The sequence below is a fragment of the Hypanus sabinus genome, chromosome 20 (assembly GCF_030144855.1).
Source record: "Hypanus sabinus isolate sHypSab1 chromosome 20, sHypSab1.hap1, whole genome shotgun sequence".
Classification (NCBI taxonomy): Eukaryota; Metazoa; Chordata; class Chondrichthyes; order Myliobatiformes; family Dasyatidae; genus Hypanus; species Hypanus sabinus.
In genome coordinates, this window is record NC_082725.1 from 41,986,407 (window position 1) to 42,013,269 (window position 26,863).

At 40.6% G+C, this 26,863-nt stretch overlaps 1 protein-coding gene across 2 annotated transcripts in view; it reads left to right on the forward strand.

The window, feature by feature from the left end:
* ropn1l (rhophilin associated tail protein 1-like) overlaps positions 1-26,863 on the forward strand; it is a 97,259-nt gene that overhangs the window by 38,532 nt on the left and 31,864 nt on the right. The window contains exon 5 of one of the 2 annotated variants that reach the window (XM_059945397.1): positions 1,093-1,268. In XM_059945397.1, coding sequence (XP_059801380.1) covers positions 1,093-1,268 — 176 coding nt within the window. Of the gene's footprint in view, positions 1-1,092; positions 1,269-26,863 lie in introns of those variants that run through there. The other variant, XM_059945396.1, reaches the window with a different exon arrangement.

A 26,863-nucleotide genomic window follows, 5' to 3' on the forward strand; every position in this document is an offset into this window, starting at 1 on the left:
ATATGTGCTAACCCCAAAAAATGCTCTAACACCCTCCACACTATTGAGCACATCTACCTGGAGCGCTGTAGCAGGAAAGCAACATCCATCACCAAGGACCCCCACCATCCAGGCCATGCTCTCTTCTCAATGCTACCATCAGGAAGGAGGTACAGGGCCTCAGGCCTCACAGGACCAAGTTCAGACACCGTTATTACCCCTCAACCGTTAGGCTTTTGAACCGGAGGGGATAATTTCACTCAACCCCAACTCACCCTATCACTGAACTGTTCCCACAACCTATGGACTCCCTTTCAAGGACTCTTCCTCTCACGTACTCGATATCTATTGCTTATTTATCTGTTATATTTTTTTTCTTTTTGTATTTGCACCGTTTGTTGTTTTTTGCACATTGGTTGTTTGTCTGTCCTGTGAGGTACAGTCTTTTATTGATTCTATTGTGTTTCTTATATTTACTGTGAATGCCCACAAGAAAATAAATTGTATATGGAGACATATTTGTACTTTGGTGTTAAATTGACTCCGAATTCTGAACTTTGAGTGGAGTGATGTAGAGAAGTGGCATAGAGAGGAGTTAAGACCAGCAAAGAATTAGCCATAATCATATTAAATGGCAAGGTAGGCTTTGAACATCTGATGGCCTAATTCTGCTTCTGTTTTCTTGTTTTCTTGAATCAATTACTATATATATAATTTTTCACAGTGATCCCAAGGAGCTTGCTACCTATTCAGTTCAACAGAGTCTCATTCTGACTATATTGCTTGTACTTACTTGAAGTGAGAGCTGAATATGCATCTTGCAAATGTACAAATTTCCTAAAAAGGGCAGTTATTGCACTGTTAATTTTTTTGAAGATAATGTTAATTTTACATGGAGGTTATATTTTAACTGTTTTCTATGGTTGAGATATTTTCATCAAAAGGTTAATTTTCAAAAATATTGTCTTTCCACGTGAATATGGTTAGTTAGTAATGTCTCTTATAAAGCTAATTAACTCTGTACGTTAAACACAAGGATATGATGACACAACATTGCACACCTCTCTTAAATTGAAGCAGCAACTTACCAGTAAATATGCTTTCTTTCTGAAGTCTCTCTACAGTGCCTTGAGGTACGCTTGTGAAATTCTAACGACTGACCCACCGGGTGGTGCTGCTCACATTAAAATCGAAACCTTCACTTATCTTTTCACCTACCTCGCAAAGATGGATGGGGAATCTTCAGATGTCAAAATTGAAGAAATGCTTCTATCCTTAAAGGAGGCTGTGTGAGTATAACATGGAATCCTGTCATTTCTGAAAAGATGCATGAAGTGTCCTCATGTTGTTTTCAGAGGCACTAATTATATGAACATCATCAGAGCAGTGACTTCCTGCTTTTTCCTTTTAGTTCCTGAACTGATGCTAGTTAATAATCATAAAATAAAATCTGTTAGTTTATATATAAAAAATAATGGCACTAGTAATTCCCCACGAACTTTTACAGGTTTAAATAGTCAATACTCGGGCCATAAAAAGCAGCAAGTCTACTACAGGCCTCAACTTTGACTGCAACAGTGATGCACAGAATTCCTGGGGTAGGAATTGTAAAAGTGCCTGAAGCAGATGTTCTTCTGAGAAGCTATAATCGAGTTGGACAATGATCCTCCCCCAGATATCCAGTGATAATTAAATGCTTGCTGATATTCATCGGTCAGGTCCACCTGCCACTCAGGGAAACACAAGCATACATTCACTAGTAAACAGAAAATACACTGCAGATGCTGTGGTCAAATCAACACGTGCAAAAGCTGGATGAACTCAGCAGGTCAGGCAGCATGTGTTGACTGCTCATTTCAACGGATGCTGCCTGACCTGCTGAGTGCATCCAGCTTTTGTACATGAAGCATACATTCAGGTGGGACAGAAAAGAACATTGGCAAAAAACATTGCTTGCAGTGTAGAGCATCTTAAAATTTTAGATGCAACATTTGCACAAGTTTGGGTTTTTTTTTAATTGCCTCAAAACTTTAGGGATAATGTTGCCCTTTGGTTGAGATATATATATATATATATATATATTACATGCATACATAAGTGTTTATATGCATTTATATCTGTAAGTACGTATGGCTTTTAAATATGCAATAATTGTTATTCATGCCATATTTCACAATGCAGATATTATAAAGAGCAGCTAATTAATTGTATGATGATTTATGAGGAATGCCAGTTGGGAATCTAGGAGACTGGCCTGTGCCATGGGATTTTTTAAAATATTCCATCTATATCTGGATGTTTTATTTTACCTTTAACTTGATTTGATCATTTGTCCAATGTTTTATTCTCCTATTTTCTTACCACAGTTCTCTGTACTGCCTCTAGCATTTGAAAAATAAAAACACAAAATGCTGGCAGAACTCAGCAGGCCAGACAGCATCTATGGGAGGAGGTAGTGACGACATTTTGGGTCGAAACCCTTCATCAGGAGTGAAGTAACATGGGATAGTCGAGGGGGGAATAAGAAGTGGGGGGAGGGATGAAGTAGGCTGGAAGGAAATGGACTGGGGGAAGGTAGAGAATTATGGGAAATGAAAGAGAAAGAAAGGTAGGGCTGGGGGGAGATTGTGGTGAGGGTGGAAAAAGTGAGAGAAAGAGAACCAGACTAAAATTATAGATACGGATGGGGTAAAGGGGGGGGGGCAGGGGTATCAACGGAGGTCTGTGAGTTGAATGTTCTTCTTCTGTCTTTTTCCACCCTCACCCTCACTTTGGTTTTTCCCCAGCCCTACCTTTCTTTCTCTTTTATTTCCCATAATTCTCCACTTTCCCCCTAGCCCATTTCCCTCCAGCCTATCACTTCCCAGCTCTCTACTTCATCCCTCCCTCCACTTCTTCTTCCCCCCTTGACCATCCCATGTTACTTCAGTCCTGATGAAGGGTTTCGGCCAAAACGTTGTCACTAGCTCCTCCCATAGATGCTGTCTGGTCTACTGAGTTCTGCCAGCATTTTGTATTTTTATTTATTTCCAGCATCTGCAGATTTACTCGTGTTGTCTAGCATTTGAAAGTCTGTTATTCCTAGAAATGTTATAAACATTCAAGGTATAGCTTGACCAGATCATTTTCCAGTTAGACCATATGTACCTCAGACTTGTATTCCATGCTTTGGGTGTGTGGTATAAAAGACCTCTATAAAATTATCTTGGGCTTTACAATTGAGTTGCAGTATAAAATTGATATGTGTCATATAACATTAAATTCAAGTATAATCAGAATTCAGAATACATGCTGGAACATTAAACAGCCATATACATGAAAAAGACATGGAAAAGAAGATTTGACAAGCAGATTCAGAAAATGGAAACTTCCCTGTACCTGCAATAGTTAAAGGAATGGAACACTAAAGCAATTGATCTGTGTGTTACTCAGGTGAAGCCTTTCATATTTTCTGGTGGGGAGAAGGGTTGGAGTATTCCAGTTCTTTGTCAGGATGTTCACTTCTGTGAATTCAATCATCTGCAGCAAATATGCTCAAGAAGCTTCCTCTAGCAGCAGCAGCACTGGGTAAAAGTATTGTAGGTTCTTTATGAAGTGTCAATTTAGCAAACATTTTCATCTGGGAATGAATTTCTGCTACAAAGTTTCTTTCAAGATTCAGTTTCAACGATTGCATTGTATAATATTGCTGGCGTCTAAACATCCCAAATGGCTTTACACCTTACAAAAACTCCTGCTAGCAGCTTGGAATACTTACAGCACAGCAGCTAAAATGAAAATAAAATGTTGGAGAAGAAGGCCTATTATTCTGTTGAGAATCTCGAGGCCAAGGCCTCTGTGTGAAAGTTCCCACATTGGCTATTTCAGAGCCCACAAAGCCAGAGCGGAAGTGAGTCACACTGGATCCAAAGGGAATGCTTTAGAAGAATATGCATTGTATTTGGTGAAAGAGGCCATCATTAATTTAGGCATTGAGAAATGCATGCTTCCACTGCAGCTCTGTGGATTCTGAGTTGCCTGAAGGTGCTCACAGACTGAGGAGTCTGTAAGATCTGTTTTTTCTGCCATAGATGAGACAACAGTTGCTTGACAAGATGTGTGGTTGGATTATTTGGGATGTTGAGCACATTTACTATCAGTAAACAGTAAGAGTGCAGCTTCTCCATTTTGAAGCCATTCCCATGAATTGAATGATTCTCTTTCTTTCATGGTGACCTTGAGAATGTATGGTAGAGCGTGATCAGAAGCAACACGCACAAAATACTGGAGAGACTCAGCAGGTCAGGCAGCATCCATGGAAATGAATAAACAGTTGACATTTTGGGCCGAGACCCTTCTTCAGGACTGAGAAGCAAATGGGGTGGGTGCTGGGAAATGTCAGAATAAAAAGGTGGGGGGAGGGGAAGGAGACGAGCCGGAAGGTGATAAGCGAAGCCAAGTGGGTAGGAACGGTAAAGGGAAGGAGAAGAAGGAATCTGATGGGAGAAAGGGTAAAAGGAGCAATCCCAGCAGGGAGTGATTGGCAAGTGAGAAGAGGCAAAAGTTCAGAGTGGGGTAAAAAGGAAGAGGGGAGGGGAGGCAGAGGGAAAAATGCTTTTACCGGAAGGAGAGATCAATATTCATACCATCATGTTGGAGACGTTAAGGTGTTGCTCCTCCACCTTGAGGATGGCCTCATCTTGGCACGAGAGGAGGTCATGGACTGACGTTGGAATGGGAATTGGAATTAAAATATTTGGCCACCAGAAACTTCCGCTTTTGGTGGATGGAGTGGAGGTGCTCAAAGAAGCAGTCTCCCAATTTATGTTGGGTCTCACCAACAAACTTTCAACATCGTAAGTCAGCGAGTTGTTTGTTATGTCTCCCCCCATGCTGTGAAACGTGGACACCTCTTTTTCCCTTACTAGGGAGAGAGAGAGAGAGCCTGTGGTATGTCGAATTACTGAGTGAACAAGGGGTGTTTGGGGTACTGCAAGTCTGTGCCTTTATTAGTGCTTTGCTGCACGCTTGAGTGCTCGGTGGGGGAGGGGGATTGTTGCCTTGTTGCTGCTTGTGTGTGAGAGGGGGAGATGGGGGGATGCTTTGGGGTTCTAACACTTAACTGTCATTCATTCTTTGAGGCACTCCTCTGTTTTCATGGATGTTGCGAAGAAAAAGAATTTCAGGATGTATATTGTATACATTTCTCTGACATTAAATGTACCTATTGAAAGCAATGTAGAGGAGGCTACATTGGCAGCACTGCGCACAATAGAAGAGCCCAGCAGATTCACAGGTGATGTGTTCCCTGGAAGGTATGTTTGGGGTCCTGAATGGAGGTGAGAGAGGAGATATATGGCCAGGTGTAGCACTTTGGCCCCTTGCAGGGATACGTGCCGGAAGGAGGATTAGTGAGAAGGGATGAATGTACAAGGGAACCGCAGAAAGCAGAGTTGGGGGAAGTAAAAGTAGGAGCCTTTTGGAGATGATGAAAGTTGTGGAAGATGATGGGGTGGTAGGTAAGGACAAGAGAAACGCAATCATTGTTAAGGTGGTGGGAAGATGGATTAAGCGAGGATGTTTGGGAAATAGATATGCAGGTGAGCGCAACATCAATAATGGGGGAGGGAAACCCCGTTCTTTAAAGGAGGAGGACATCTCTTATGTCCTGGGAACAGGTGAAGGAACTGAGAAATGGCAATAGCACTTTTACAGGAGACAGGGTGGGAAGAGGTATGGTTAAGATAATCATGGGAATCGGTAGGTTTATAAAAGATGTCAGTTGACAGTTTGTCTCCAGAGACAGAGACGGAGAGATCAAGAAAGGGGACAGAGGTATCAGGGTTTGACCAAGTAAATTTAAAGGCATGTTGGAAGTAGAGGCAAAGTTGATGAAATTGACAAACTCAGCATGGGTGCATGAAGCGTCATCAATGTAGTGGAGGAGGAGTTGGGGAATATTACTGGGGAAGGCTTCAAACATGGACTGGTCTACTTAGCCAACAAAGAGCCAGGCATAGCTGAGGCTGATGTGGGTGCCCCAACTATGCATGATCAGAGCTTGGTACAGGGCACTAACATAGATGCATCTAAGTTGCCAATGCATGTCAAAGGTTTTGCAGTTCTGCAGAATTGACTTTGTGGTCCACAATAGAATATCCATATCTCTAAAGTATACTAGAAAATGCAGATAACTGCTTCAAGGTAGAGGCCTTGGCCCTTGAAACTTTTTTTCTCTCAGTAGGACCATGTCTGTGCTGGATTATGGGAAGCAGTGGGGAATTTAGTAATTTCTTTGAAGATTGGCTCCCTAGATACAAAAAGAGATCCATATTTTCCACAATCTTGATCTGAATTTTAATGAATAGGCATATTGCTGTGACAGAGCACAGATTGATGGAGAATCTTCGTCTTTCCAAGTGTCGTGTAGTGTGAGGCCCATCCTCTCATATGCTTCAGGAGAGGTAGCAATGATAACAAGGTGTTTGGTCTCCAGTATACACAAGTTTTGACTAATCAGAATCATGTTTAATATCACTGGGATATGTTGTGAAAACTGTTGTTTTGTGGCAGCAGTATATTGTAATACATAATAATTCTAAAAACTATAAATGACAACAGTATATAAAAATAAATAAGTAGTGCAAACAGAGAGCAAAACCATAGTGTTCATGGGTTCATTGTCCATTCAGAAATCTGATTGCAGAAGGGAAGAAGCCATTGCTGAAATGTTGAGTGTGTGTTGTCAAGCTTCAGTACCTCTTTCTTGATGGTAGCAATGAGAAGAGAGCATATCCTGGATGATGGGCGCCCTAAGTAATGGGTGACACCTTTTTGAGGCATTGTCTTTTGAAGGTGTCCTCAGGGCTGGAAAGGATAGAGCCCATGATGAAACTGGCTGAGTTTCAACTTTCTGTAGCATTTTCTGATCCTGTGTAGTGGTCCCCTCCATGCCATACGGTGAAACAGCCAGCTAGAATGCTCTCCATGGTCCATCTGCAGAAATTTGCAACAGTCTTTGGTAACATTCCAAGTCCCCTCAAAGTCTTAATGAAATATAGCTGCTGTAATGCTTTCTTTGTAATTACATCAATATGTTGGGCCCAGGATAGATCTTCAACCATCTTAACACCCAGGAACTTGAAACTACTCATTCTTTCCACTGCTGATCCCTTTGTGAAGACTGGTGTGTGTGCCCTTGACATCCTTTCCTGAAATCTACAATCGATTCCATGGTCTTACAACAATGAGTGCAAGGTAGTCGTTGTGACACCACTTAATGAGCTGATCTACTTCACTCCTGTATGCATCTTTGTTACCGTCTGAAATTCATAATTGTGTAATCGGCAGATTTATAGATTGGATTTGAGCTGTGTTGGGCCACATAGTCATTGGTATAGAGAGAGAGTAGAGTGAGTGGGCTAAGCTCACATCCTTAAGGTGTGCCAGTGCTGATTGTCAGTGAGAAGGAGATGCTACTTCCAGTCTGCTCACCCTGCTCTTCTTGGGCACTGGTATGATTGTCGCCCTTTTTAATTAGGGCAGTGATCAAGATTTTGAAGGCAGAGTTTTGCAGCAGTTTTTCTGATTTGAGGAATGACCAATCAGTAAGAGAGATTCATTAGAAAGAGCCAATAAGCATAGTTCAAGTGCAAGTTGAGCGGCCATTCATTTGGAGTGCGCCAGTGTTTAGAGAGGCTTTAGCTCATCAGGCTTAGGTGAGATCAGGTTTGCATGAGGTAAATTGCCTTGCAAGTTATTCTCTCTCTGTTCCTATTTGTTCATTCCACATCTGTTAGGGCCAGTGTTTTGTACTCCATGTGGGATGTGGGAAGCCTGCGAGACCCTCAGTCTCCCAGATAAACACATCTGCATCAGATGCACTGAGTTGCAGCTCCTAAGAGAGCGTATTAAGGAACTGGAGCTGCAGCTCAATGACCTTTGACTCATTCAGGAGAATGAGGAGGTGATAGGTAAGAGCTACAGGGAGGTAGTTACCCCTAGGTCACAGGAGACAGGTACAAGGGTGACTGTCAGGAGAAGGAGAGGAAATGCACAGCCACCGCAGAGTACACCCGTGGCCTTTTCCCTCAATAATAAGTATACAACTTTAGCTACTATTGAGGAGGATGATCTACCAGGGGGATCCACAGTGACCGGGTCTCTGGCACTGAGTCTGGTGCTGTGGCTGAGAAGAGCAGAGAGGTGAAGAGAACTGCAATGTTGATAAGAGATTCCTTAGAGGAACAGAGACAAGATTCTGTGGGCACGATAGAGACATCTGGATGGTATGTTGCCTCCCTGGTGCCAAGATCAGGGATATCTTAGATTGGGTCCATAACATTCTCTAGGATGAGGGTAAGCAGCCAGAAGTCTTGGTGTATATTTGCATTACTGACGTAAGTAGACAAGGTGAGGAGGTCCTGAAGAGAAATTTTGGGGAGCTGGTGATTACTACCCAGGGTAGTATTCTCTGGATGGCTGCCTGTGCCTTGTGCCAGTGAAGATAAGAACAGAATGATTTGGTAGGTGAATGCATGGGTGAGGAACTGGTGTAGGGGCAGGGGTTCAGATTTATAGGTCATTGTGATCTCTTCTGGGGAAGGTAAGACCCTATACAAAAAGAACGGGTTATACCTGAACCTGAGGAGCTCGATATCTTTGCAGGCAGGTTGGTTAGAGTTAGTCGGGTTAGTTTAAACTAATTCGGCTGGGGTTGGGAACTGGAGTGCTGAAGATGAGGTAGTTGGTTTACAAACAGAGGCAATGTGTAGTAATACTCCTAACAAGGAGAAACTGATAATAGGTCAAAATTGCAGTCAACAGGATGAATTGCAATATAAAACATGGACAAAATTGATAAGGGTGAATATAGGACTGAAGGTGTAATATTTGAAAGTGTGCAGTATATGGAATAATGTAGACAAATTTGTACCACAGTTACAGGTTGGTATGTATGATATTATAGGCATCACTGAGTCATGGCTGAAAAAAATGTGGCTGAAAGCTTAAAGTCCAAGGATACACATTGTATCGAAAGGACAGGCAGGAAGTCAGAAGGGGTGGTGTTGCTCTGTTGGTAAAAAATGAAATAAAATCATTAGAAAAAGGTGACATAGCGACCCTATGTGTTGAAAGTGTTGAATCGTTGTGGACAGAGCTAAGGAAGTGCAAGGGTAAAATGAGTTATCTACAGACCCCCAAACAGTAGTAAGGATGTGGTCTCCGAATTACAACAGGAGGTAGAAAATGCATGCCAAAAGGGCAATGTTACAATAGTCATGGGCAATTTCAAAACGCAGGTTAATTGGGAAAATCAGGTTGGTGCTCAGTTCCAGAAGGGGGTATTTTTAGAATGCCAATGAGATGGCCTTTTAGAGCAGCTTGTGGTTGAACCCAGTAGGGGATCAGCTGTTCTGGATTGGATGTTGCACAATGAACCAGAATTGATTAGAGAACTTAAGGTAAAGGAGCCCTTAGGGAAATGTGATCATTATATGAACAAGTTCACCCTGAATTTTGAGAAGGAGAAGCTATAGTAGGATATATCAGTATTGCAGTGGAATAAAGGGGATTACAGAGGTATGAGAGAGGACCTGGCTGGAGTTGATTGGAAAAGAACACTGGCAGGGATGATGGCAGAGCAGCACTGGCTGGAATTGCTGGAAACAATTCAGAAGGCACAGGATATACGTCTACATCCAAAAGAGGAAGAAGTATTCTAAAGGCAAGATGACAACTATGGATAATAGAAGTCAAAGCTAATGTAAAACCCAAAGAGAGGTCTGGGGAGGCTTATGAGGAACTCCAGGATTGTTTTGAGGTGACAGACTGGCAGGCACTCTGTGAGCCACATGGAGAGGACATTGATGGGCTCACTGAGTGCATCACTGGTTACATCAACTTCTGTGTGGACTGCAATGTTCCGGCAAGAACTGTCCTTTGTTATTCAAATAACAAGCCATGGGTAACAAAGGACATTAAGGACATCCTGAACACTAAAAAGAGGGTGTTTAGAGATAGAAATAGGGAGGAGCTGAGGACAATACAGAGGGACCTGAAAGCCAAGATCAGGGAGGCTAAAGACAGGTATAGGAGGAAGCTTGAGTGGAAACTCCAGCAGAACGACATGAGAGAGGTCTGGAGTGGGATGAGGACCATCACTGGGTTCTGGCAAACTAGCAACAGAGAAGCTGAAGGCAGTGTGGACAGGGCCAACAAACTTAACCTGTTCTTCAACAGATTTGACACTGTGGCCCCTGCCCATCCCCCACATAATTTATCTGTTGTTGGCCCCCAACCAACACATACTCCACTCTCCCCTCCTACCCCTCCTCACAGCCCCCCACCCTGCTCTCATGACTCATCCTTCCCACACCTGAAACCACTAAGGTGGGCTTCACAGCTAAACAGGTGAGAAGACAGCTGAAACGTCTCCACCCAAGCAAGGCTGCAGGCTCGGATGGTGTCAGCCCTAGGGTGCTCAAAGCCTGTGCCCCCCAGCTATGTGGAGTACTTCACCATGTCTTCAACCTGAGCCTGAGTCTCCAGAGGGTTTCTGTGCTGTGGAAGACGTCCTGCCTCATTCCTGTACTGAAGACTCCGCGCTCCAGTGGCTCCAATGACTACAGACCAGTGGCATTGACCTCCCACATCATGAAGACCCTGGAGAGACTTGTTCTAGAGCAGCTCCGGCCTAGGTTAGGCCACACTTAGACCCCCTCCAGTTCACTTATCAGCCCCGACTAGGAGTTGAGGATGCCATCATCTACCTGCTGAACCGTGTCTACGCCCTCCTGGACAAGCCGGCGAGCACTGTGAGGGTCATGTTTTTTGACTTCTCCAGTGTGCTCAACATCACCTGCCCTGCTCTTTTGGGTGAGAAGCTGTCAGTGATGCAGGTGGATGCTTCCCTGGTGTCATGGATTATTGATTACCTGACTGGCAGACCACAGTATGTGCATTTGCAACACTGTGTGTCAGACAGAGTGGTCAGCAGCACTGGGGCTCCACAGGGGACTGTCCTGTCTCCCTTTCTCTTCACCATCTACACCTCGGACTTCAACTACTGCAGAGTCTTGCCATCTTCAGAAGTTTTATGATAACTCAGCCATAGTTGGAAGCATCAGCAAGGGAGATGAGGCTGAGTACAGGGCTATGGTGGGAAACTATGTCTCATGGTGTGAGCAGAATCATCTGTAGCTTAATGTGAAAAAGACTAAGGAGCTGGAGTGGACCTGAGGAGGGCTAAGGCACCAGTGACCCCCGTTTCCATCGAAGGGGTCAATGTGGACATGGTGGAGGATTACAAATACCTGGGGATATGAATTGACAATAAACTGGACTGGTCAAAGAACACTGAGACTGTCTACAAGAAGGGTCAGAGCCGTCTCTATTTTCCGAGAAGACTGAGGTCCTTTAAGATCTGCCAGACGATGCTGAGGATGTTCTACAAGGCTGTGGTGGCCAGTGCTATCATGTTTGCTGTTGTGTGCTGGGGCAGCAGGCTGAGGGTAGCAGACACCAACAGAATCAACAAATTCATTCGTAAGGCCAGTGATGTTGTTGGGGTGGAACTGGACTCTCTGATGGTGGTGTCTGAAAAGAGGGTGCTGTCCAAGTTGCATGCCATCTTGGACAATGACTCCCATCCACTCCATAATGTACTGGTTAGGCACAGGAGTACATTCAGCCAGAGACTCATTCCACAGAGATGTAACACTGAGCATCATAGGAAGTCATTCCTGCCTGTGGCCATCAAACTTTACAATTCGTCCCTCAGAGTGTCAGACACCCTGAGCCAATAGGCTGGTCCTGGACTTATTTCCACTTGGCATGATTAACTTAATATTATTTAATTATTTGTGGTTTTATATTGCTATATTTCTACATTATTCTTGGTTGGCGTGACTGTAACGAAACCCAGCTTCCCTCGGGATCAATAAAGTATGCCTGTCTGTCTGTCTGTCATATAATAGAGCAAAAATTTGTGGGAAGTCAGGAGATTGGGAAGCTTTCAACTGCCAACAGAAGGCCATTAATTAGTCTTTAAGAAAGTAAAGATGGAATACGAAAGTAAGCTAGCCAATAATATTAAAGAGGATGTCAAAAGTTTCTTCAGATACATAGTATAAAAGAGAGGCAACAGTAGATATTGAACTGCTGGAAAACAATGCTAGTATATGAAAACTAGCAGTATGGTGGAAGTTCTAGGTGTCAGCGATCGTGAAGTGTGTGAAATTACCATAACTAGAGAGAAGGTTCTTAGGAAACTGAAAGGTCTGATGGTGGATGAGTTACCTGGACCAGATAGTGTACACCCAGGGTTCTGAAAGAGGTGGCTGAAGAGATTGTGAAGGCATTAGTAATGACCTTTTAAGAATCACTATATTCTGGAATGGTTCCAGAAGACTGGAAAATTGCAGATGCCACTCCACTCTACAAGAAGTGAGATAAGCAGAAGAAAGAAAATTATAGGCCAAGTAGTCTGCCTCAGTAGTTGGGAAGATGTTGAAGTCGATTGTTAAGAATGTAGTTTCAGGGTTCTTGAAGGAACATGATAAAATAGGCCATAGTCAACATGGTTTTCTCAGGAGAAAATCTTGGCTGACATATCTATTGGAATTCTTTGAAAAAAATAACAAGCAGGATAGACAAAGAAAGATCAGTTGATGCGTAGTTGGATTTTCAGAAGACCTTTGACAAGGTGCCACATATGAAGTTGTTTAATAAGCTATGAGCACATGGTATTGCAGGGAAGACTCCAGCACAGGTAAAGCAGTGGCTAACTGGCAGCAGGCAAAAAGTGGGAATGAAAGGAGCCTTTTCTGGTTGGCTGCCAGTGACTAGTGGAATCTGTGTTGCGACCGATTCTTTTTACGTTATATGCTAACAGTTTGGATGATAGAATTGATGGCTTTGTTGCAGAGTTTGCAGACGATATGAAAGTAGGTGGAGGGACAAGAAGTTTAGAGGAAGTAAAGAGGCTACAAAAGGACTTAGACAAATTAGGAGAACAGGCAAAGAGCAGACAGAATATGGTGTCAGGAAGTGTATGGTAGAAGAAATGAAAGGGCTGACTGTTTTCTAAATGGGGAGAAAATACAAAAAACTGAGTTGCAAAAGGACTTGGGAGTGTTTGTGCAGGATTCCCCAAAGGTTAATTTGCAGGTTGAGTCTGTGGTGAGGAAGTCAAATACAATGTGAACTTTTGTTAAAAGAGGACTAGAATATAAAAGCAAGGATGTAATGTTGAAACTTCATAAAGCAATGGTGAGACCTCACTTGGAATATTGTGAGCAGCTTCGGGCCCCTTATCTTAGAAAGGATGTGCTGAAATTGGAGAGGGTTCAAAGGAGGTTCACAAAAATATTTCCAGATTTAAACGGCTTGTCATACTAAGAGCAAGTAATGGCTCTGGGCCTATATTCACTGGAATTCAGAAGAATGAGGGGTGACCTCATTGAAACCTATTGAATGGTGAAAGATCTTGATAGCTTGAATGTGGAGAGGATGTTTCCTGCAGTGGGTGTTAGGATTAGGGCTATGCCTAAGGCCAGATGACACATTTAGGATAGAGGGAGTCCTTTTAGAATGGAGATGAAGAGGAATTTCTTTAGACAGTGAATGGTGAATCTGTGGAATTCTTTGGCACATGCAGTTGTGGAGGCCAAGTCTGTATATATATTTAAGTCAGAGAATGATAGATTCTTGATTGGTCAAGGTATGAAGAGATATGGGGAGAAGGCAGGAGACTGGGGCTGAAAGAAAGAATGGATCAGCCATGATGAAATGGCGGACAGACTCAATGGGCTAAATGGCCTAGTTCTGCTCCTATGTCTTATGGTCTTTTGAAGCAGGTAGAAACCTCCAACTGCAGCAGCGAGAGATTGGAAATGTCCCTGAACACTCTCATCAGTTGGTTCACACAGGTTTTCAGTGCCCTACCAGGTACACCATCAGGACCTGCCACCTTGTGAGAGCTCACCCTCTTTAAAGGTTTTCTGACGTAGGCCTCCTAGGCAGAGACCACGGGGTCACCAGGTGCTGCAGGAATTCACACAGGTGTGGTTCCATTCTTGCTTCAAAGCGTGCATCAAAAGCATTGAGCGCATCTGGGAGTGAAGCATCACAGCCATTCATGATGATAGGCTTTGTTTTGGAAGAAGTAATGGCCTGTAAACCCTGTCAGAGCTGATGTGCATCTGATTCCGTCACTACTTCAATCTTGGTTTGAGGGGCCATTATTACCATATGGAACCTATTAGACCAAATATTTGGCTTTGGATCTTTTGAGAGATTTTCTAGATATGCAGGTTTAAGTGTTGATTTTGGTGTAAATGTTCTGTATCTGAGCTTCAGTTACTTATAATATCAGAAACAGAATCAGGTTTATTATCACTGGCATGTGTTGTGAGATTTGTTAATTTGGCAGCAGTTCAATGCAATACATAATATAAAAGAAAAAATATATATATACATACATAAAATAAATAAGTAAATCAATTGCAGTATATTTATACTGGAGATTAAAAATCATGCAAAAATAGAAATAATACATTAAGAAGTAAGTTACTGTTCATGGGTTCAATGTCCACTTAGGCACTAGTAGAAATTATATATAATTTACATCAGTAATTTATGAGGGAACTGAATTTAAAATAAAAAGATTTGCTAATAATGACAAACTGATTTGGAAGGTTAAAGCAAAATCAGAAAATACTGGAAATGTTCAGGCAGCGTCATTAGAAAGAAAACTAAAGTTAACCTCTCATATTGAGATGCTTTTTTAGAAGTGGAAAAAAGAGAAAACAAGTAAATAGTTAAGTCGTAAAGAGAATGAGGGGAGGTATGGCTGAGACACTGATAGGGTAAAGCTAAGGTTGCCAAGGGATAAGCTATGAATGAGATTATCTGGTTGATGGGTTAATGAGGGCAAAACTGTAAAGTGCAGAGCTGTAGAAAATGCCTAGCAGGTCAATTATGCTAAGAAGAGTAATAGAACAATATTTTTTAGTGAGAAGTTAATGCATGCTGTCATTCAGTGCGACTAGCAATTGATAAAGGCTTTGGTTAGACAACACCTTTCCTGCTTACAATTGGGTTACCAGCTTTGCAATGATAGCAATGAATGTTCACTAAATTAATAGAGTGTACGGAGAATGGGCCTCTAATTTCTGAACTTTGTAATCTATTTGAAATATGTGAAATTCTCACAATGGATATGCTGAGAAACTTCTTCCCCTAAGTATAATATTACAGGACAAGATATCAGCCATGTAGTACCAAGATGTCTTATTTTTAGATTTAACATTCTATATTGCACTAGGATCTCAGGAGGAGCAGAACAGAGTTGAGCTAGAAAATCGATCATCGATGTATAGAAAAAGTCAAACTGCACTGTCCCATTTGAAGCTCTTAAAAAGTATTTTTAACCATTGTCTGATTAGACTGTGTCATGTAAATTATTCTTAATTCACAGATATCCCTTAAAATCCAGCTTTTGAGTCTCAATTTCTTGGTGATAGTGTCAGTGCATTTAAAACAGCAAAATAACCTACAGAGCGACAGCAGCTGTTTTCCATTTCGTGTTACATCCTTATCATAGCATTGAACATGCTAACTGAATATTAATGACCTAGAACAGGGAATTTTAATAAACCAGCTGAGTTTAAAGCTAACTGCAGCATACATAAGATACAAAAAAAAGTGTTATTCAGAAGAAATGCAACATGATTTGTAATGGTATATCAAGAATATTATTGTATTCCATTTATTGTCCTACACACACGCACAGTTCATTTGGTACTGCTGGACTATGCTGGTATTCAAGTTACTTTCTGTCATAGTAATCTCATATACCTCAGTTTCCTAATGTGTGACAAGACCATAGATAAATGGGTTAAACTAATGCTAATTACTCCAACCCATCCCTTACAGCAAAATTTGCGTCCTCTTCAAATGTTTATTATGTATTACTGGTTATTTATTTCCATTAAATTATATGTTTCCACTCTATCATACTTCATAATTTGAAGGTCTCTTCCTAGTGATTCTTTTCCAGAAATAAGAATTCCAGCCTGCTTGATAATTGCATCTTCTCATTTTGGTCATTGTTCTTCCAAGTCTTTCCTGTATTTTCTCCAATATTTCAGCAAAACTTTTAATCTAGTTCATTCCTGGAGGTTGAGGATATCTTGCTTCCACTCCAGGGAGCACAAAGTGCAGAATCAAATATCGCTGTGATGATTGTAGGTTCTAGTGTCAATTGTTTGGTGACAATAAAGTAAAGTAATCCTGAGTTGATTGAATACGCTATCCATGGGAGAGGGAGATGGTTCTTGGTGATTTCTTTCAGATTAAGATGAAGTTGGGCAATGGCTTACTGGTAGTTCAAAAGGTAATAAATACAACTAAAAACATCATTAGTAACACTATTTATGAGGTAAATTGTGATAAACTATCTCCACAAACAATGAAGAGGTGAGCGGAGGCAAACCTGACTCGAGGGATGAGCCATGCTGGTACGTTACAATGTCAGAGTGCAACATGTTCGAGACGGCTTCGGAAACGGAGGTGGCGTTGCTGTGGCAGATGAAGTTGGAGTGAGCGATTCAGAGACATGTCAAAACAAAGGAGTTTCGATGCCTGTCCACCTAAACCGGGTGCAAGATCAGGTCGCTCTCATTGCCTAGCCAATTTGGAGAGATCAAGAATGGCTTCGGCTATGTGACAAGGTAAAGCCCAGAGCAAATAGTTGGGCGACAAGGTCTAGGCCTGGAGTGTATCACTGTGATGGGGCCTGAAATCTAATGCGTGATATTACCCAGTATTTGGACAATTAAAACATAAGCCTAGGTAGTCTGGAAAGGCAAGGTGCCGGGGCCAGAGGTTCGGTTCGGGATGATCTCATTTGCTTTCCTGTGATGTTCACTCCTCTCTCTGCAGCGCTGAGCCTGTGAGACTGCTCAAGCTGTTACGAGCTTCATGTCTGTGAGCTTCACAGTGATTTGTTCCATTACATGATGAACTGAGACCAAAGCTTTCAGCCTATTCTGGCGGCTAAGGAAATTTGGGTCCAGGGAGTCAATTTGGTTAGGAATGCCAGTTCTGGCTTCAATTGTCTGCATGCTTTTTCTCTTTCTCTCTGCATTGGGTGTTAGTCTTTTTAATTGGGTTCTTCTGGGTTTCTTGCTTTGTGGCTGCCTTTAAGCAACAAATCTCAAGGTTGTATAATTTATACATACCTTGATAATAAATGACTCTTTGAATGTCATGTGGATGTGTTGCTCGTGATGAGCATTTCTCCTACTGTGTTTGCATTTGGCCTCTATGTTTCTGTTGTAAATAATTAACAAGTTCAGTGCCTTCAAGATACTATTACATGTTATGTAATCACAGGCCAGAAATAACCGTGACAGTGTTTTCTCTGCCTTCCTGGAAATCTTAGTGCTGAGAAATGGTTGCTGATATTTAGAAAGTTAACTTTGTTTCTCAATGACTCATGGTCCACCCTGGGGGGATGAAGTCTGGAATGACAGCTTTGTGGAAAGGGACATATTGGTGGAGAACCTCAAGAGATACCAACTTTTCCCTGATGGGCCTCCATAAGTAAAAGGCTCACCCCTTTGTATCATTGAGTAAAGGAGTCAACAATGACTTTGTAAACACAAAGTATACTGCAGATGCTGTGGTCAAATCAACACGTACAACACACTGGAGGAACTCAGCAGGTCGGGCAGCATCTGTGGAAACGAGCAGTCAACATTTTGGGCTGAGTCCTGAGGAAGGGACTTGGCCTGAAACGTTGACTGCTCGTTACCACGGACGCTGCTCAACCTTCTGAGTTCCTCCAGCGTGTTGTATGTGTTAACAATGACTTTGGTTGTGGCCTTTAAATATGCTCAGATACAAGTGTCATCTGAATACAATAATATTTATTCTGCAGATTAATTCAAACAGGAACCTTGGTGCAGGTGCAACATTACCCTAAAGGAAATTGAGAAAAGGATTGGTGTAACAACGCAGCTTTATTTCATCTTAGTCATGGTGATGAATCTTTTAGGATTATGTCTTTCATGTCTTCACATAAAATGGGAATGATTTTCCAAGGACAGCCAAATTTGGTTGGATTAATCAGAAATTGTGGTAAAGTTGAGAAAGGCCATTGCATTTCTACATTTTTTTTGAATTTGTAGGGTTTTTTTTTGTTTTTAAAGTAACTTTGTGCTGTAAGTGACCATTGAAAGTTTAGTCCAAAAGAATTGGCTTTTTCCTGTGTGTTCCAGACATGGAAGTGATTGAGATGTTCCCACTCAAATTTCCAGCAAATTGAAACAACCCAAAAATAACAGTTATTCAGGAGCAAAATATTTCTAATCACAAACACTGGGGATGAGATAAAAACAGTATTATGTACTTGTATTTCCTCTCCCAAGAGAGGAAGAACTCAGATTTGTTCTCTATCTCATGATAAATTAGAAACAATCTTGCAGTGACAATAAGCAAAGGCTTCAATTTGCTGGTGACCAGAATAGTGCTTTTACTGGGTCATCCCAGATTTACATCTGATAGGCTTAGCTGAATTTGAACTGAGCTGAGTTTTGCTGCTGCTGTTAGGCTGTTTACTAATCCCTGCTGCTTAATTATATACAAAAATAATATAACACAAATCAAAATAGAATGTAAGCAAGATTTTCAAGGAATTAGAACATTTCTTTATGCATATGGATAATATGAATAAATAATTCTTACCTGTTCCTTAATTGCACTAATGGTTTTTATGAGGTATTTCTTTTTTATTACTAAACTTGCCCTCTTGAATTGCCTCTGCTTATAAAAGCTAACAAAAGGTAATTGCAAAGCTGGTGTAATTGCACCTCCTGATGTTTTATTCATCTCATCTTTGAATTCAGGTTTTTATAAGAAATCCCCCATTAGTTTTAAGTCAACATTATGTTTAAAAAAAATACAACAAAGAAGGTGTACTTAATTAAGCTCTCTAAAATGAAGGGATTTTGTACAGGGCAAAGCTCTCTCAGTAGTTTTCAATGAGGTCACCTCTCATTTTTTTAAAAAATAAATGCAGGGAGTATAGGCTAATTGTTTCTCAAGAGTCCCCTGTACCTGCACTGTTGTTGAGACAAGTAAATGTTTCCTTTGGTATGTGCCCAAAATCAAGTACAGTACTGTAGATATGGTCTCAATGTAATCCTGTTCAATGGTAGCAGAAAATGAATAGTGCCTATAAAAGCATGTTAATGTGGGAGTGTTGATGGGCCTACATTTATTTTGCTTGAAGGTCTTTCCATTACTCTTACATTTCAGGCCTTTTTAAATAAAGGCTAAAATGACATTGTCCTCTTGCATTTGCATGTTAATTTGCTGTATTTGATGTCTGAGCTGGGGGAAATGTGTAGAGTCTCCATTGTTCCACTGCAGCAGGAGTCCACTTGTGTAGGAAAGACAGCATAATGGAAGATGCTGCCTCTGGATTAAACCCATAAGTGGACATGGATTTGCACAGGGAAATGCTGTTGGGTCTCAGCAGAAACGTTGGCATTAGATGGAAACCCCAATATGACTTTCTAAGTGTTTTCTAACCATATCTTTTGCTCTAGCAGACATCAAGCTGACATTGCTTATTTTCTGTCTTCCTCCTTTCTTCAATGCCAGTGGTACATTTGCATTGCTTTCAAATCCAATGGCACCATTTTAAAACTCTCGGTAATTTTGGATGCATCACAAATCCAGTGGATTCTACTTAATTGGGCAGCCACTTATTTGTGACAATTCTTAAAAAACAAAAACTCTAATCAAAAACAGCTGGGATTCCTTCATTAATTTGGAATGTTATGCCACTTAATTGGGACAGGAAACTGTTGCCGAGCAGTTTCAAACTAATGTCAGTCTCATTTACTTGCATATAGCCATTAGACACAACACTGTGCTTCAAGCAGAGTTTTTAAATAGTGTCAGTTGCATGTGTTTGTGTTCAAAAAGCAGTGAATTTTGTCACTGATAGTTAGTTAGAAATAAGCAGTAAGACAATTCAGAACTGCTTTGCTCACTGTGGTTTCCAAGAATTCAGGCTTCGAGATGCCAGAAACAGCCAGGAGTTCATAAGTGTGGCCTTATCCCGACAGTGGAAAAGGTCATGGAGGGACATATCGGAATGAGAACAGGAAGTGGAATTAAAATAGGTGGCCACTGGGAGATGCTGCTTGGCTTGGAGGAACGGCACCTTATATTCTGTTTTGGGTAGCCTCCAGCCTGATGGTATGAACAGTAATGCCTCCACCACCTCCCCCACCCCCACCTTCACCATTTCCCATCCCCCTGTCCCTCTCTCATGTTATCTCCTTTCCCACCCATTGCCTCCCTCTGGTGCTCCTCATCCCACCCTCACCTTTCTTCTTTCTTCCGTGACCTTCTGTCTCTTTCACCAGTCAACTTCTTAGCTCTTTGCTTTATCTCCCCCTCCACGTTTCACCTATCACCTGACATTTCTCTCTCCCCTCCCCTCACATTTCAAACTTACTCCTCACTCAGCCTTTTTTCTCCAGTCCTGCCAAAGGGTTTCAGCCCAAAATGTCAACTGTACTTTTTTCTACTGCTGATGCCTGGCCTGTTAAGTTCCTCCAGCATTTTGTGTGTTTTGTTTTGGATTTCCAGCATCTGCAGATTTTCTCTTGTTTGTAATGCTATTTTATTCTTCTGTGCTCTACCCCACCTATTGACCCTCATTGAAATCTCTACCTCATAACTAAGGAATATATTGCAGAAAAATCCTGCATATTGTACCTCTTGAATGTTTATTAGCATTGTATTTGATAGGCATTGAATAATGGTGATGCAGATGCATACCACACAGTCAGAGCACTTTGTAAATATAGGTACAAATTTAACCCCAGGAATAGAATAATAAAGATTAACAAGGCCCTATCATTAAATCTAATAACAGTAGAATGACTTAAAACTCCTGACAGCTCATTTGAATAATGTGATGTAATGTACAGAAAGTGTTTTTTCTTTCTCATCAACTTTATAATAATGTGGATATGTAGGTGTAAGTGATGCAGAAATGAAACAAATATGTATCTGCTTACCAGAGCAGAGGGGAGCTTCTTTTAACATTTGGAATTACACCCTCCCAGTACTAGATTTACACCCTCCCAGTACTAGATTTACACCCTCCCAGTACTAGATTTAGCTGCTAAAGTATAATTTGTGTTCAAGCATCTGGATTAGTGCTCGAACCTTAGCAGACTGAAATTTAAACAGTGACCACATGGCCGAGATACTAGAGGGTTGCCAGTTCAATAAAAACAAAATTCCATCAAAGATTACTGCTAACAGAAGAGGAAGGATATAAGAAGTAATGGCTGCAATAGTTCCGCTGTTGGTATTTAAATAATCTTCTTGTTTCCAATTTCATTCCTAAAATTTAAGGCAAGAGCCAATGCAAGATACTTCCATAAGTTTGTTAACATAAAGCACAGTGGCTTAAAATTTGCTGAAGAAGGCATCTCACAAAGATATGCTTTCTTTTCTCTTCCTCAACTTCAAAAAAAAATTCATTTTATCTCTGTTCACATCATTACTTTCAGTTTAATTAACAGTCATGAGATTGTTATTTCTGTTTGACATAAATAATCGTACATCTGTTTCATAATCAGTTGATACTGAAGAGAAGATGCAACATGTAATTTTTGATTGAATTTACTTTAACTCAGCAAATGCCTTCACAGTTAACCTGCTGAAGTAACATTTGCTACTTAACTCTAAGAATAGATATGTGGAATTAGTTTGACTAAAGCGCTTTACCTATCTGCTTCCAAACATAATGTTGCTATCACAGATTTAATTAACTCTTGAAAGGTTATAGATATTGTCCATTTTCATTTTTCTTGCTGGATTTTTAGAATAATTAATTTTGAAAGTCATAGCCCTACAACACAGAAACAAGCCCTGCAGATCAACTCATCAACTATAAATGCTATTCTCATGTTTTTGCTTTTGGCCTTTATCCCCCTATCCTCTCCATGTATCCATCCAAATTGTTATTAAGTGCTATGATCATACCTTCCTGTACCATTTCTGGCTGCTTGTTCCATCTACCCACTGCTGTCTGTGTAGAAAAGCTTACAGCTCAAATCTCCTTTAAATATTTTCACTATAACCTTATACCTATAAGCTCTCGTTTCAGATTCTTCTGTCCCTGAGAAAAGACTGGCTATTTGCCCTACCTGTGCCCCAAGTATTTTATAAACATCTATATGCTCACCCCTTAGCCATCTGTATTTCCAGTCAGATCAATCCCTGCCTATCCATTCTCTCTTTCTAACTGAAGGCCTCCATTCCAGGCAGCATCACAGCCGCTATCTTCTGCACTCTTTACAGAACTACAACATCACAGTATATTTACTTTCTGTTGTAATTAAGTTATCCTTTTTTTAAAAAATCTTTTCATTGTTTGGGTCATTTGTGCTGTAAAAATATGATGCTCTCATGGTTTCTGCATCTAGAGTATGATATCAGGCTCTTTCTTAAAGCAGGATAATGTTTTTCTTTAGTGATAAAGCTGATTATGGCAAACAAATTTATTAAAATAAAATTTACAAGCCAGGAATCAGAAAATAGACATGACTTTTTCAAACTATGTATACAAACAGAACACACTGAAAACTCATGGTAGGTTTGATAGCATTTCTCTAATGCTGTCTGAACTGCTGGCAGTTTGCAACATTTGCTGCTTTTACTTCAGATTTTTAGGATCTGCAGTTTTTGATTCTCTTCATTACATTTCCCATAGAATCTTTTTCTGAATTACCTAAGCCCCTTACTGAATATGACAGCAGACTCTGGAGCTTTTTAAATTCAAACCTCATAAGATCAAAATCTATGGGCTCAATCAATAATCTGGATTTTTAAAAATTAGGGTAAATTGCAGCCAATATTGCATGCAACAAGTTCTCACAAATTATATTGTGATAAATTTTAATAGTGATCTTCATCTAGGGATGAGTACAGTATTGGCAGCTTTAACAAAACTTCTTGAAATGAAAGCTTTTCAATCTTTTACTGCCATTTGAGAGAGTTGCTAGATTCTTGTTTTAGCCTCCATCAGTGCAACAACACTCATTCACTACTACTTTGGAGTATTCACTTACATTTTTATGCTCAGACTCTGGAGTTGCCCTTGAATGCACAAGCTTCTAGCTCAGAGCCAAAATTGTTATTAACTGAGAAGTGAAACAATCTTGAAGATTGTTATTTCTTTGGGAGGCGATGAAACTCTGCAATGCATCTCGAGGAATACTTTTGTTATTTGTTTTCTATAACAGCAGATTGCATCACTCCACATCATTGTATGATAGGTTGTCAGAGGTATGCTTTAATTTTTGTCTCTGTAATCCACTATTATACTGTATATCCTTATTTTCAAGGTATCATCAAATAACTAAACAATTTAACTTTTTGAAGGTCTGCACTCTGCTATTATGCCATGGTCTGTTGAGTAAAAGGAGTCAGAAATGCCAAAGTGGTCATTTCCATTCTGAGCACAGGAGACTGAGAGAAGTTATGGGACTATTACTGCAGTATTGTACCCTCATGAGAATAGGCATGCATAGTAAACATTCAGTAGGCTAAAAGATGTGGAAATGGAAGGAAACATTAAGTGCCACACTCAGTTTACCTAGGTAGCTGGTATAAGACAACCTTGGAAAAATGCTGAATAATATGGGAACAAAGCAGACCCTTCAGTGAAGCTCTTGAATATTCATTTAGATTGTAGATATCTGTGTTTGAACTCCACAGTTCATACTGTGAAGGATATTCGTAATAGCAGATATCCTTGCCTAACAAAACATTTATCAATTTTGGTCTCTTCACTTTTTAAAATTTGAGAGTTTCAGATCCCTTTTCTGGTTGGTTTGAGCATGCATCATCCCAAATTAACCCTCTCTTATTTTAAAGTAATACACCCTCATTCTGTACTTCCCTGTAGGCATTTTTAAAGTGGGTGGACCTTTAATTTCTAAATTTAAGAGAAAGCAAATCCTGTCTATTATACTTCTCATGATTCATCTGCTTCCGCCTTAGAGAAATTATCGACAATCTGAGTTGCATTCACTTTTGCCAAAGAGCCCGCCTAAAGTGCACTTTCCAGAACTGAAAGCATCACTCCAGTTGGAATGCAAATAAAGATCTAACATTTACATTATTTCCACCCTGTTAAATGGTCAACCTCCTATTAATTATCCTATATCCTACTGTGCATTTTTTTTTCAGATTTTGGTGATTTCTATATTGTTCTACTCATCTACAATTCCTAGTCTATTTTTGATTTTTATCATAATGATCTCAGATCGGAAGTGGATCAAAACTTCCTTTCCGGCATTGAACTGGTTTTGCTCATTTTGCAAATTCACATTAGCTGTCAATATACCTTTTTAGTATTATGACTGTTCAATACCTAATTTGTCATTGCATGAAAATATACAATACTGATTGTGAGATTTCTAACCTTTGATCTGTACATGCAGCTTCCGTGTTTAGGCATTTAGATGACTGATTAGCAGTGGTTACCTCCTCCCATGATGCCCACTGTACAATCTGCCTTTGTGGACAGTGCAGTTTTGCATCAGCAAACCATAGAGGATGCTGGTGCTGTTGCTGATAATAAAATAACTGTGCCCAGAATACATGCAGACATACAACTTAAATATACTTTGTTTTGCTTGCATACAGGAGAGCAGCAAAGCCCCGGTCACCACACTGTTCTGAAGTTTGAACAGAGAAATGCCATTTTTATATGGAATTGGCAATCATTCACAATACAAGTGTTAAAAGACAATAGAAATTACAAGCCGACTGATTATACTTTGTTTACTAGACCAATTAATTGTCCCTTAGTTGTGTGTGTTTTGCATTCTTTCATTACATCCTTACCTCATCACCCATCAGTGTAAACTGCTATGCAAAGGAGTGATTTCTTGCCTGGGCTGTCTGTACTCTATTTTCAACACTGTTAACCCTTGCCTTGCTGCAACTTCCTCACTCCCTCCATTTTGTCCTGTAGAGAATAACACAGATCTTACTAAATTTGAATAGCACAGAGTCACTAAAACTCCATGATAGTGTCATCAAGAGCAGTTAGTCATTTGATCATGATGAAGGCAGCTTTTCTGTAGGCCATTGATCCACAGAGTGATATTACAAATAGCAGAGAATATTAGAACTGCCAGTAAAGAATTAAACCAGATAATGGGTCCCCCCCTGATGAAGATGGAGTCCCATGTAACTCTTACCCAGTCTTCTTAACCTTATCAGCTTTTAGTTGGGTATGCATAACTAAATTGTTGATGTTCTCTGGTGTATCACAGACATATGTGCAACACATCTGTTAATAATAGAACAAGTACCATCTCTTTGACTACAAAAGTTGATTTTGAAGGGCCACAGTGCAGAATTCCAGCATTTCAGCAGTAATGGCTCGTATCATGTGTTGTGGTTTTTTGTGCCCCACAAATGACCAGGAGACGCAGAAGATTCTTCAAGAAGGGTTAAACTTTAATTTGCAAATCAAAGCTGAGACAGTCATTGAGCTAGTCACTGATTGCCCACTGATCCTTGTACAGAGTATGTATAGCAAATAGCAAGTTCAAAGCTGACTACATAGTGTACATCTCTTAGCTACCTCTCATTAACACACCAGTGTCTTCTACATTATTAAGATTTCATTCTCCTACTAAATTGGATACATACATAGCAAATAGCAAGTTCTAAGCTGACAACATAGTTTTGGTTACACAGCAAACACTGCAACTTTTATACTCCAATATATGTAGCCAAAGATTCCATTTTAGAGAGGGTATCCCTGGCAACCAGTGAGTCCTGATGGCCACATGGGATTCGGAGGGTCACCACAAGCATAGACTGTGCCTGTACTATGCCTATATCTTCTTAATTAGGTAACTGCATAAAGTCCATTTAGAGATGTATAGTTAATCTACTGGGGGAGGGCCCAGCAGTGGTAGACACCACTGGTATCTTTTTGGGATTATGTCTGGCAAATCATACAATTGTTGCTACTTTCTTGCTGTGGTCAAGAATTTCACGTTTTCCATTTTCTCACATTATCCTCTAAATGTTTGCACATAGTGTGCTTTAGTAAGTAAAGTCTTTTCAGCCACTGTCACATCACGCTGTAATTGTACTAGTTTATCAAAGAACTTGATAAGTATTGGCAGCCTGATCACGTCAGAGTGCTGTGTAGTCTCAGCAAAGGAGTCAGCTCATTTGTTCTGTCTAGTTATTCCCGTTGGCATGAGTCACATAGTTCATAACAACAATTGTAGTAAGTAATTGAAAAGCAGGAAGAGATTCATTGTTAATCCACTGTGTTTTATCAGAGTTCCAAAGAGGTGAGAAACCCACATAGTTTCTATAATTGTCTATTGTCATATGCCACTGCTAAAGTATAATGAGATTCAGTGTAAATCCTTCCACCCTTTCTCGAAAAGGGTGGTGAATACAGGACTGAAGGTGCTATATTTCAATGCATGCAGCATACAGAATAAATTAGCGCAGCGCAGATCAGTTAGAGACTGGCAAGTATGATGTTGTGGGTGAGACATGGCTGAAAGAAGATTATAGTTGGGAGTTTAACATCCAAAGGGACAGGCAGGTAGGCAGAGGGGTCGCCATGGCTCTGTTGGTCTAAAAAAATACAGGGTCAGATAATGTGGAACTGTTATGGGTAAAGTTAAGAAACTGCAAGGGTAAAAAGACCTTGATGGGAGTTAAATACAAGCCATCAAACAGTATCCAGGATGCGGGCTACAAATTACAACAGGAGATAGAAGTTCTGGAATGCCTATAAGATGGCTTTTTGGAGCAA